This window comes from Cynocephalus volans, chromosome 3, assembly GCF_027409185.1.
Source record: "Cynocephalus volans isolate mCynVol1 chromosome 3, mCynVol1.pri, whole genome shotgun sequence".
In the NCBI taxonomy this organism is placed as follows: domain Eukaryota; kingdom Metazoa; phylum Chordata; class Mammalia; order Dermoptera; family Cynocephalidae; genus Cynocephalus; species Cynocephalus volans.
The window spans coordinates 51,582,904-51,595,082 of NC_084462.1; the positions used below are offsets into that span (position 1 = coordinate 51,582,904).

At 40.1% G+C, this 12,179-nt stretch overlaps 1 protein-coding gene across 1 annotated transcript; it reads left to right on the plus strand.

Annotated features, from left to right (window-relative positions):
- Positions 1 to 2,921: 2,921 nt before the first annotated feature.
- Positions 2,922 to 5,413, plus strand: LOC134372240 (oxysterol-binding protein-related protein 9-like). Its single transcript, XM_063089594.1, has one exon. It carries the CDS (start codon positions 3,155 to 3,157, stop codon positions 4,868 to 4,870), a length of 1,716 nt encoding a protein of 571 aa, XP_062945664.1. The 5' UTR covers positions 2,922 to 3,154; the 3' UTR covers positions 4,871 to 5,413.
- Positions 5,414 to 12,179: the final 6,766 nt, after the last annotated feature.

Sequence of the window (12,179 nt, forward strand, 5' to 3'; positions counted from 1 at the left end):
CCAAACATCAATGAAAAACTACTAGAACTACAAATAAACAAGCAGGAATGACACCACCGAAAGAATACAGTGATGCTCCAATGTAGACTCCATGTAACAGGGAATCCTTGAAATGTCTGAAAAAGAATTTCGAGCAATGATCTTAAGAAAACTTGAAGAAATAAAGGAAGAGTCAATTAGCAAACACAATGAAACAAGAAAAAATATCCAGAATATGAAGGAGGAAATCTATAAAGAGATTAATACCTTAAAAAAGAGTGTAGCAGAACTTCTAGAAATGAAAGAATGAAATAAATGAAATAAAAAACAGAACTGAGAGCTTGAGCAGTAGGAGCAAGCAGAAGAAAGAATTTCAGATCTTGAGGATTGTCTTTTTGAAACTCAGGCAGACAAAAAAGAGGAAAAAAAGAATTTAAAATAATGAAGCAAATCTAAGAGAGATAGCAGACAACCTCAAGCACTTTAACATCTAAATCGTGAGTATTCTAGAAGGGGAGAAGAAAGGAAAAGGTATTGAAAACGTATTCAAGGAAATAGTAACAGAAAACTTCCCAGGTGTAGGGCAAGACAGAGACCTTCAGATTCAGGAAGCTCAAAGGTCCCCGAACAGATTCAATCCAAAAAGATCCTTCCCAAGACATATTATAGTTAAATTTGCAAAACTCAAAGACAAAGAGAGAATTCTACAAGCAGCAAGAGAAAAACACCAAGTCACCAAGTCACCCATCAGACTAACAGCAGACTTCTCAACTGAAACCCTACAGGCAAGAAGAAAGTGGAATGATATATTCAAAATGCTAAAAGAAAAAAATTGCCAGCCAAGATTTCTTTACTCAGCAAGGCTCTCCTTCAGAAATGAGGAAAAAATAGTGTATTTCCCAGACAAACAAAAGTTGGGGGAGTTTACCACCACATGACCAGCCCTGCAAGAAATTCTCAAGGGAGTCATTCATCTGGAATCTGAATAATGGTGACACTATCACAAATACACAAGAAAGAGCAAAACCCACCATTAAAACAAAAATGCTAGCAAGAAAGAGAAAGAGGCTAAATCATCACACCTTAAATTTCCAACTAACATTGAAGAAGAGAAATAAAAGGGGAAATAATGATCAAAAGATATTTAAACCATCTAAACATATAGCAATTAAATGACAGGAATTAAGCAACACTTGTCAATAACTACCCTAAATGTGAATGGACTAAACTTCCCATTCAAAAGACACAGTCTGGCTGATTGGATTAAAAAGCTAGACCCAAGTATATGCTGTCTTCAAGAAATCCACCTCACCTGTAGAGACACACAGAGACTAAAATTGAAGGGATAGAAAAAGATATACCATACAAATGGAAACCAAAAATGAGCAGGAGTAGCTATTCCTACATTGTACAAAATAGACTTTATACCAAAAAACATAAAAAGAGACAAAGAAGACCACTATGTAATGATAAAAGGATCCATCCAGCTAGAAGACATAACAACCATAAACATATATGCACCCAATACTGGAGCACCCAGATATATAAAGCAAACACTCTAAGACCTAAAAAAGAGAAATAGGCCCAAGTACATAAATAGTGGGTGATCTGAACACCCCTCTCTCAGATCTTCCAAGCAACAAGTCAACAAAGAGACACAGGATTTAATCTGCTCCTTAGACCAACTGGACCTGGCAGATATATACAGAACATTTCACCCAACAACTAAAGAATATATTTTCTTCTCATCGGCTCATGGAACATTCTCCAGGATAGACCAAATATTAGGGCACAAATCTAGTCTCAGCAAATTTTAAAAAACTAAAATAATTCCAAGTATCTTTTCAGACCACAATGGACTAAAATTGGAAATTAATAATAAGCAAAATACTGGAAATGATACAAATACAAGGAAAATAAGTAATAGGCTCCTGAATGACCTATGGGTTCAAGAAGAAATTAAACAGGAGATCAAAAAATTTCTAGAAACTAATGAAAATAAAGATACATCATACCAAAACCTGTGGGATACTGCAAAAACAGTACTAAGAGGCAAATTTATTGCAATAAATGCTTACATCAAAAGAATGGAAAGACTTCAAATAAACAACCTAACACTACATCTCAAAGAACTTGAAAAACAACAACAATCCAAACCTAAGGTAGTAGATGGAAAGAAATAATTAAGATAAGAGCAGAACTAAAAGAAGTAGAGTCCCAAAAAACAATAGAAAAGATCAACAAAACAAAAGGTTGGTTTTTGAGAAGATAAATAAAATAGACAAACCATTAGCTAGGTTAACAAAAAAAAAAAAAAAGAGAGAGAGAAAGAGAGAGAAGACCCAAATAACAAAAATCAGAAATGAGAAGAGAGACACTACAACTGATACCACAGAAATACAAAGAATCATTAGAGACTATTACAAACAACTGTATGACAACAAATATGAAAATCTGGAAGATATGGATAAGTTTCTAGACACATACAAACTACCAAGACTGAACCAAGAAGAGATAGAAAACATGAACAGACCAATAACAAGCAAGGAGATAGATGTGGTAATTAGCAATCTTCCAACAAAGAAAAGTCTGGCGGGGTGGGGCGGGGGCAGGGGTGAAGGGGGTTTCCCGGGGGACAGGCTGAACCTCTGTCTGGACCGCCTGCGCCGCAGCCTGGGAATCCGATCGAGGGGGGAGAAAAAGGGGTGCTTTGGAGCAACCTCGGCTCCCTCCCCAGGAGGCACAGAGGGCGGGGGGCCTTGGCGAATGGCTTTCTTGCTGGCCTCTTGCGGAGTGAGTAGACCCCCAAGGTCTGGGAGAGAGGCCGGCCCGCACCCCTGAGTCCCCGGGGCTCTTGCTGTCTGCCCGGGGCCAGGTTGTGGGCGCGAATGTCGCGCCCTCCCTGCCTCCTTCCCGCCGCCCTGTGGGATGAGTAGGACGACGTGGCTGCCCAGGCCCCTCTTCCTGGGAGCTCCCCTCACTTCCTCAGCCTTGGCCGGGTTTGGATTCAGGATTTGTTCCTAGTGTCCAAGACTTTGATAAGAAACTTACAGAGGCTGACGCTTACCTACAAATCTTGATAGAACAATTGAAGCTTTTTGATGATAAGCTTCAAAACTGCAAAGATGATGAACAGAGAAAGAAAATTGAAACTCTCAAAGAGACTACGAACAGCATGGTAGAATCAATTAAACACTGCATTGTGTTGCTGCAGATTGCTAAAGACCAGAGTAATGCGGAGAAGCACGCAGATGGAATTATAAGTACTATTAATCCTGTAGATGCAATATATCAACCTAGTCCCTTGGAACCTGTGATCAGCACCATGCCTTCCCAGACTGTCTTACCTCCAGAACCTGCTCAGCTGTGTAAGTCAGAGCAGCGTCCATCTTCCCTACCAGTTGGACCTGTATTAGCTACCTTGGGACATCATCAGACTCCAACACCAAATAGTACAGGTAGTGGGCATTCACCACCTAGTAGCAGTCTGACTTCTCCAAGCCATGTCAACTTGTCTCCAAATACAGTCCCAGAGTTCTCTTATTCTAGCAGTGAAGATGAATTCTATGATGCTGATGAATTCCATCAAAGCGGCTCATCCCCAAAGCGCTTAATAGATTCTTCTGGATCTGCCTCAGTCTTGACGCACAGCAGCTCAGGAAATAGTCTAAAGCGCCCAGATACCACAGAATCACTTAATTCTTCCATGTCCAATGGAACAAGCGATGCTGACCTTTTCGATTCACATGATGATAGAGATGACGATGGGGAGGCAGGGTCAGTGGAGGAGCACAAGAGTGTTATCATGCACCTTTTGTCACAGGTTAGGCTTGGAATGGATCTTACTAAGGTAGTTCTTCCAACATTCATTCTTGAAAGAAGATCTCTTTTAGAAATGTATGCTGATTTTTTTGCACATCCGGACCTGTTTGTGAGTATTAGTGACCAGAAGGATCCCAGGGATCGAATGGTTCAGGTTGTGAAATGGTACCTCTCAGCCTTTCATGCAGGAAGGAAAGGATCGGTTGCCAAAAAGCCATACAACCCCATTTTGGGCGAGATCTTTCAGTGTCACTGGACATTACCAAATGATACTGAAGAGAACACAGAGTTAGTTTCAGAAGGACCAGTTCCCTGGGTTTCCAAAAACAGTGTAACATTTGTGGCTGAGCAGGTTTCCCATCATCCACCCATTTCAGCCTTTTATGCTGAGTGTTTTAACAAGAAGATACAATTCAATGCTCATATCTGGACCAAATCAAAATTCCTTGGGATGTCAATTGGGGTGCACAACATAGGGCAGGGCTGTGTCTCATGTCTAGACTATGATGAACATTACATTCTCACATTCCCAAATGGTTATGGAAGATCTATCCTCACAGTGCCCTGGGTGGAATTAGGAGGAGAATGCAATATTAATTGTTCCAAAACCGGCTATAGTGCAAATATCATCTTCCACACAAAACCTTTCTATGGGGGCAAGAAGCACAGAATTACCGCTGAGATTTTTTCTCCAAATGACAAAAAGTCTTTTTGCTCAATTGAAGGGGAATGGAATGGAGTAATGTATGCAAAATATGGAACAGGGGAAAATACAGTCTTTGTAGATACCAAAAAGTTGCCTATAATCAAGAAGAAAGTGAGGAAGTTGGAAGATCAGAATGAGTATGAATCCCGCTGCCTTTGGAAGGATGTCACTTTTAACTTAAAAGTCAAAGACATTGATGCAGCAACTGAAGCAAAACACAGACTTGAAGAAAGACAAAGAGCAGAAGCCCGAGAAAGGAAGGAGAAGGAAATTCAATGGGAGACAAGGTTGTTTCATGAAGATGGAGAATGTTGGGTTTATGATGAACCATTACTGAAACGTCTTGGTGCTGCCAAGCATTAGGTTGGGAAATGAAAAGTTTACACCTGATGACCAGGACAGTAGGCATAATTAAAGCAACAATCTTCCTTCAGGAGAACCTATTCACTCCTTTCTTATTGCAGTCGTTCCTATCTCAGGGATACTGGACTTTCTGAAGCATATGAACAATTAAAGCAGGAAAAGCTTCCCTTTTTTCTGCTGTAGCAGTTACAATTTTGACTTCAGTTCTGAGAAAAACTTCAGGTTTTGAAAACAAGGTATCTGCTCTTTTTCCAAACAAATCCTATGCTTTGAAAAGCATTTGTAAATCCAAGTCTCAAACTCTGCACTCTAATACTGCTGTTAAGATATCCAACCTGTTTCCTAGTTCATATAATCTTGGGTTCTATAAATATACACGCACACACAAACACCTATAAATATACCTGATGCCAGATTTTTCAGAAGTACTGCATCTACTGTAAATATTCATTCTCAGAATTGTTTTAGAAAATTATTGCAATGTATTAAAATAAAGTGTTAGGAAATTTCATGGTCTCACCTCAAATACCTTTTATTTTGGATTCGAACTGTTATTAAATTGTATCTAACTCTGAAAAAAAAAAAAAAAAAAAAAAAAAAAGAAAAGTCTGGATGGCTTTACAGCTAAATTCTATCAAGCTTTTAAAGAGGAGTTAATACCAATTCTCCTCAAACTATTCCAAAGAACTGAAACAGAAGCTACTCTCCCAAACTCATTCAATGAGGCCAACATAACTCTGATACCAAAACTCAGTAAAGACATAACAAAAGAATAAAATTACTGGCCAATATCCTGATGAATATAGATGCAAAAATCTTCAACGAAGTATTAGCAATCAGAATACAGCAACATATTTAAAAAGTTGTACATTATGATCACATGGGATTCCTCCCAGGGACACAAGGATGATTCAACATATGAAAGCCAGTAAATGTGATACATCACATCACCAAACTCAAGGACAAAGACCATATGATTATCTCAATAAATGCTGAACAAGCATTTGACAAAATTCAGCATCCCTTCATGATAACAACTCTCAACAAACTAGGTATAGAAGGAAAATATCTCAACACACTAAAAGCCATTTCTGACAAGCCCACCGCCAGTATCCGTCTGAAAGGGGAAAAACTGAGGGCCTTTCCCTTAAGAACAGGAACAAGACAAGGAAGCCCACTCTCACCACTTCTATATAACATAGTACTGGAGGTACTAGCCAAAGTAATCAGGCAAGAGAAAGAAATAAAGGGAATCCAGATTGGAAAAGATGAAGTCGAACTTTCCCTATTTGCAGATGACATGATACTATATATAGAAAACCTAAAGACTCTATCAAAAAATTCCTAGAGCTGGCTAATAACTTCAGTAACATTGCAGGATACAAAACAAATGCTCCCAATCAGTTGTATTTATACACTCAAATAATGAACTAATAGAAAGAGAAATAAAGAAAGTAAGCCCATTTACCATTGTCATGAAAAAAATAAAATACCTTAGGATCAATTTAACCAAAGAGGTGAAATACCTCTGCAGTGAGAACTACAAAACACTTCTGAAAGAAATTAAAGAAGACACAAAAAGATGAAAAGATATTCCACGCTCTTGGATTGGAAGAATTAACATTGTGAAAATGTCCATACTATCCAAAGTGATCTACAGATTCAATGAAATCCCTATCAAAATACCAATGACACTCTTTACAGAAATGGAAAAAGCAATCTTACCTTTCATATGGAACAACAAAAGACCCTGAATAGCCAAAGCAATCCTGAAGAAAAAAAATAATAAAGCCAGAGGCATACCACTACATGACTTCAAATTATACTACAGAGCTATTGTAACCAAAACAGCATGGTACTGGTATAAAAATAGACATTCAGACCAGTGGAGTAGAATAGAGAACCCAGAAATAACTCCTCAGGCTTATAGCCATTTGATATTAGACAAAGGCAACAAAAATCTACATTGGGGAAAAGATTGCCTCTTCAACAAGTGGTGCTGGGAAAACTGGATATCCATATGCAGAAGAATAAAACTAGATATGCATCTCTCACCATACACTAAAATCAATTCAAAATGGACTAACAACCTAGGTATAAGACCTGAAACTGTAAAATTGCTAAAGGAAAATATAGGTGAAACACTTCAGCAGTTAGGTCAGAGCACAGGCTTTCTGAACATGAGCCCAAAAGCACACGCAGCAAAAGAAAAAATAAACAAATGGGACTATATCAAACTAAAAAGCTTCTGCACAGCAAAGGAAACAATCTACAGAGTGAAAAGACAACCTACAGAGTGGGAGAAAATTTTTGCTAATTATCCATCTGACAAGGAATTAATATCCAGAATATACATAGAACTCAAGCAATTAGCAGTAAAAAACCAAATGACCTAATTAAAAAATGGGCAAAGGAGCTGAATAGACATTTTTCAAAGGAAGACATACAAATGGCCAACAGACTCATGGAAAACTGCTCAACGTCACTCAGCATTCAGCAAATGCAAATCAAAACCTCTTTGAGATACCATCTCACTCTAGTTAGGATGGCTAATATCCAAAAGACTGAGAATGATAAATGCTGATGAGGTTGTGGAGAAAAAGGAACTCCCATACATTGTTGGTGGGACTGCAAAGTGGTGCAGCCTTTATGGAAAATGGTATGGAGGTTCCTCAAACAATTGCAGATAGATCTACCATATGACCCACCTATTCCACTGCTGGGAATATACCCAGAGGAATGGAAATCATCATGTCAAAGGTATACCTGTACTCCAATGTTTACTGCAGCACTATTTACAATAGCCAAGAGTTGGAACCAACCCAAATATCCATCATCAGATGAGTGGATAAGGAAACTGTGGTATATATACACAGTGGAATACTACTCTGCTATAAAAAAGAATGAAATACTGCCATTCACAACTTGGATGGATTTAGAGAAAACTATATTAATTGAAGCAAGTCGGGCACAGAAAAAGAAATACCACATGTTCTCACTTATTTGTGGGAGCTAAAAATAAGTAAATATACAAACAAATTAAGGGTCGGGGGGAAGAAGACACAATAATCATAACAATTCCTTGAGCTTGTTAAGACAAGTGAACGGATATGATGTAGTGTGGTGGGGGGGAGGGAGGAGAAGGAGGGGGGAAAGAGGAACATGAAAATCAACTACGATGTATACTGAGAAGTTAAAATAAAATAAACAAAGAAAGAAAGAAAGTCACCCTCACACACTTCCAAGACCCAGAAGCTTTCGGCCCTAGAGCTCTGAAGTATGGTCACTTATGACACAGATTTCGCCTTGCAGGATTTTAGGAGATTCTACTAACCATTTGACACCCCTCCCTCCATCAAGATGTGCAAGGATTCCAAACTCTTCACTCCAAATCATGTGCAAGAGCAAATATCCTACACAGAGAGGTGCTTTTGTAATTAATTTATAAACTAGAATTCCTGATTTCCATCCCTCCAGTTTGGCCCCATCCCAGCATAACTTTATGCTATGTATGTGGCAAAGGGAGGTCACGGCTAGGGAGAGTTGGGGACAGCTTCTCATTCCTCCAAAGATTCTACCTCGTCTTTTGATGTTCTAAATAGTCCAGCCTCCATGGTGTCTTAGGCCAAACACCTCAAAATCCTAAATGATAGATTTTATATACCAGAAAAAGGAATATGAATTCTTAACCTTTTCCTGTCCCCTATAATAACAAGTCTTTATGGAATGTGTGCTCTAACTTGGTGCATTATCTGTCAGAGAACTGAATCAGAGAATTTTTTCCTATTAAGCAGCATGAAAGAAACAAGGGAAAGACACTGAAGAAATCTCCTGTCTCCAGCACCATCCTGCTCTGAGGAGACCTTCTGATAGTTACCACCATCAGGCCTCTCCTTGGTGTTGGGGATCAGGGAGACGGGTGTTGGTTTTTGCTGGCTTCCCGAGCTACCTCCTGAGAGCCATCAGAAGCAGTAAAAGATATTACTGATGGGAGTATGTAGGGCATGTTAAATGAGTAGAGAGATAAATCCAGTTGTGAGCCACTCCTGAAAAGTAACAAGGTGCTAACTAAGTAACAATAAGGAATATTTTAGAACAAAGCCACTAGAACTTATGTGTCCAAATGAGCTCTGTTCCCTTCAAAGTAGTCCCTTTGGGAAAATAAACGGTTATTCCAACATTGCTGCCACTGATCAAACTATTTCTGGAACTGGAGCATTATCCTTCCAGCCAGTTTACTAGTCATACCAGAAAAGAGCCTCACTGGAAGTTCACATCTCATCACAATCAAAACCAACTCTGTACAGCTTGAGGATCCATTAGAAGCTCCCAGAGCTCCCTTGGGAAGCAGAAAGGCTCTGGCCTGTGGGTGGGCTCAGCTGGTGGGCAGCTGCAGAGGAGCCATTCCCCACAGTGTCTTCTGTCTTACTCACCCTGCGTTGATGCTACCCCACACCTGGAGTCTCCCACCTCCCACACCATCAGTGAGCCAGTGGTCATTTTGGGTTCATAACCTGGTGCTGACTCAGTAGTTTCTTTGGGCATCAATAGTTTGGGGTTATAGTCCTTCCTTCTCCAAGTTCATCTTGGTTATTTGGGCATTCACAGAAATGCACTTTGCAGATTTCCAATAAGAGAAATCACCCGGCAGTATAGTAGTCCAAGGGTCCCAACTGCTGCTCTCCACATGGAGGTCAAGCTTCAGCACAGGCTGCTTCTGGCCAATCATGGAGCAAGACAGGGACGAGATTCCTGGGAGACATGGGGCTCCTCTGATGGCCATGGAGCAAGACAGGGACGAGATTCCTGGGAGACATGGGGCTCCTCTGATGGCTGGCTTTGGATCGAGGACTCCCTGTGACTTCACCAAGCCTCCCTTAGACTGCACAGCCATCTAGGAAACTTCTGCCCAGCCTCCTCTCCTTCTCTCCCTCACTGGGATCAGACTTGCATGGTGGTCTGGTGACCCTCCCAGTCCCCCAGCACCTTCCCCATGTTCTCTCATGTGGGAATTTCCCCTCACAAAAAGCCTTATATGTTTAATCTCCTCTTGGCATCCTTTATGCTCCTCACAGGACTCAGACTAATATCTCAACTCCTATTTGTTTCCCCAGTTTTACCTTCTTCTGACCTCCAGTTCTCAGGTGACATTAGCCCTTCTTCCCTAACCAGCATACTCAGTATCCAGAGACTCCGAACTCCAACCACAAATGTCTATCCTGGCCAAGCTGCATCCTGATCCTCAGAGGGAGCTTTACTTCATCTTTTTAACTTACAACAACAGGGTCTATTTAAGTTTGGGCTATTTGCTATGACTCTTTCACAACCGACAATGTGTAGCTATAGTCATCCCTTGGTATCCACAGAGAGATTGGTTTCTGGAGCCTCCAATGGATGCCAAAATCCACAGATGCTCAAGTCTCTGATACAAAATAATGTAGTATTTGCATATAACTTCACACATCCTCTCATCTACTTTAATCATCTCTACATTACTTATAATACCTAATGCAATGTAAGTGCTCTGTAAATAATTGTTCTACTACATCGTGTAGGGAATAACAACAAGAAAAAAAGGCTGTATGTGTTCAGCATAGAGGCAATTTTTTTAAAAGAGTGTTTTCAATCCGCAGTTGGTTGAATCCATGGATGCAGAACCCACGGATACAGAGGGCTGACTGTACTGAGAATATCCTAAAATGATGCATAAACTTTAGGGGCAGTTCTCCACTACCACTCTGAACCCTGGAAGCATCACTAGGACAAATACCTAGTATCTGGTAAGAACTATCTTGAAGGCAGCACCACCCACTTGGGTGTTCTGATGTGTTTATTTAAAAAATAATAGTGTGGTTTTGTAACCTCACCTTATTCACTAGAAATACATAAACAAGCAGAGAAGAGGAAAAAGCTGTCCTGGGGTAAATATACCCCAAGTACTGGGGCTTGGAGAGGGGAAATTATTGTTGACATGAACTGACTTACCTGAGTTAGGGGGAAGCACCGCATATTTCCTGTCTAGAACATAAAGGAACCACTGCTCCAGTTTTCAAAATCCAGCAGCTCCCACACTTTTCTAGGACCTCATAACCTATGGTTCTATTACAGATGCTAACTTAGGAGCAGGGTAGTTACTGACCACCCCAACAAGAGTATGTAAAGTGCCCAGCTCCATTTCCAGCACTCAGAGAGTGCTCAATTAATAAAAATAAGATTCTTTCTACCTTTTTTTGAGCTCATCCATTACTTTCACGTACATTTTAAAACACTCACTTGGAGACATTCCCATTCCAAAAATTTAATAAATTGGGGTATGTTGCCCTCCGTTCATTATCTTATTGCTGAGATGAAATATCTTAAAAGAGAGGTAGGATGAGCAGCTGGATGCCTTGATCCAGAAAACATGTGAAGGATGTCTGCATTGCTAGGAACTCATTTTAGAATTTTAAAATACTTACCTGGGGCCAAAGTTTCTGGGTGATCATCTCGTCCACCACCTGTGTGCAGAGAGTACAGAAAGCCAAAGTGAGAGGAGCTGAATGCTGCCTCTCCAAGCTTTACATCTTGAAGCTCTCCCAAGTGAACCCTTACATTAAATCTAGAAAGCTGTCAGAACCAGGAACGGTAAGAAAGTAGAGGGATATAAGGTGCATTGAGGGCAAATGGCACCACATAGGGCCACAATAGCTGACAATGGTAGTATCTGAGAGTGGTCATTTATATGACCTCCTTAGAATCTGCTGAATAACAGGATCATTTTGGTGTTCTATTGCCCAAACGCTTCTATTGAGCTAAGAAAACACTCACCACCACCACCAACCCCCCAGATAAAATCCAGACCTGTTTTTATTATCAAACTCTATTAGATGCCTTAAAATAAAATGTGCTGGACTTCCTGCCAGGGAGTAAACCTTTCAGTGATGAATTTGAGAAGCATATATCATCAGATGGCAAAAAAAAAAAAAAGAACAAAACAAAGGAAGACAGCATCTTTCTTTCCTCTGGGGTGCTAACAATTTGAAAGGATACCCTAATATATGTGGGAGCCCCTTCTCTCTTCCTGATGTTGATCAAAGAAGTGGCTTGGGACATGGACTACCTCGAAGTGTTGATATCTTATACCCATGTCTTGTTATCTTATATCTGGATGATATAATCACATTTGGAAGGATTTTGAAACTACCCTTCCATTGAACTACCTGGGAGAAAGAGCTCTGAAATCACTTTGTAATAGGGGTTACTTCTGCCGGTCTCAATTAAATCTCTAGGGCATAGGGCATCATAACAAAATGGATGAGTGCTGGCCCCA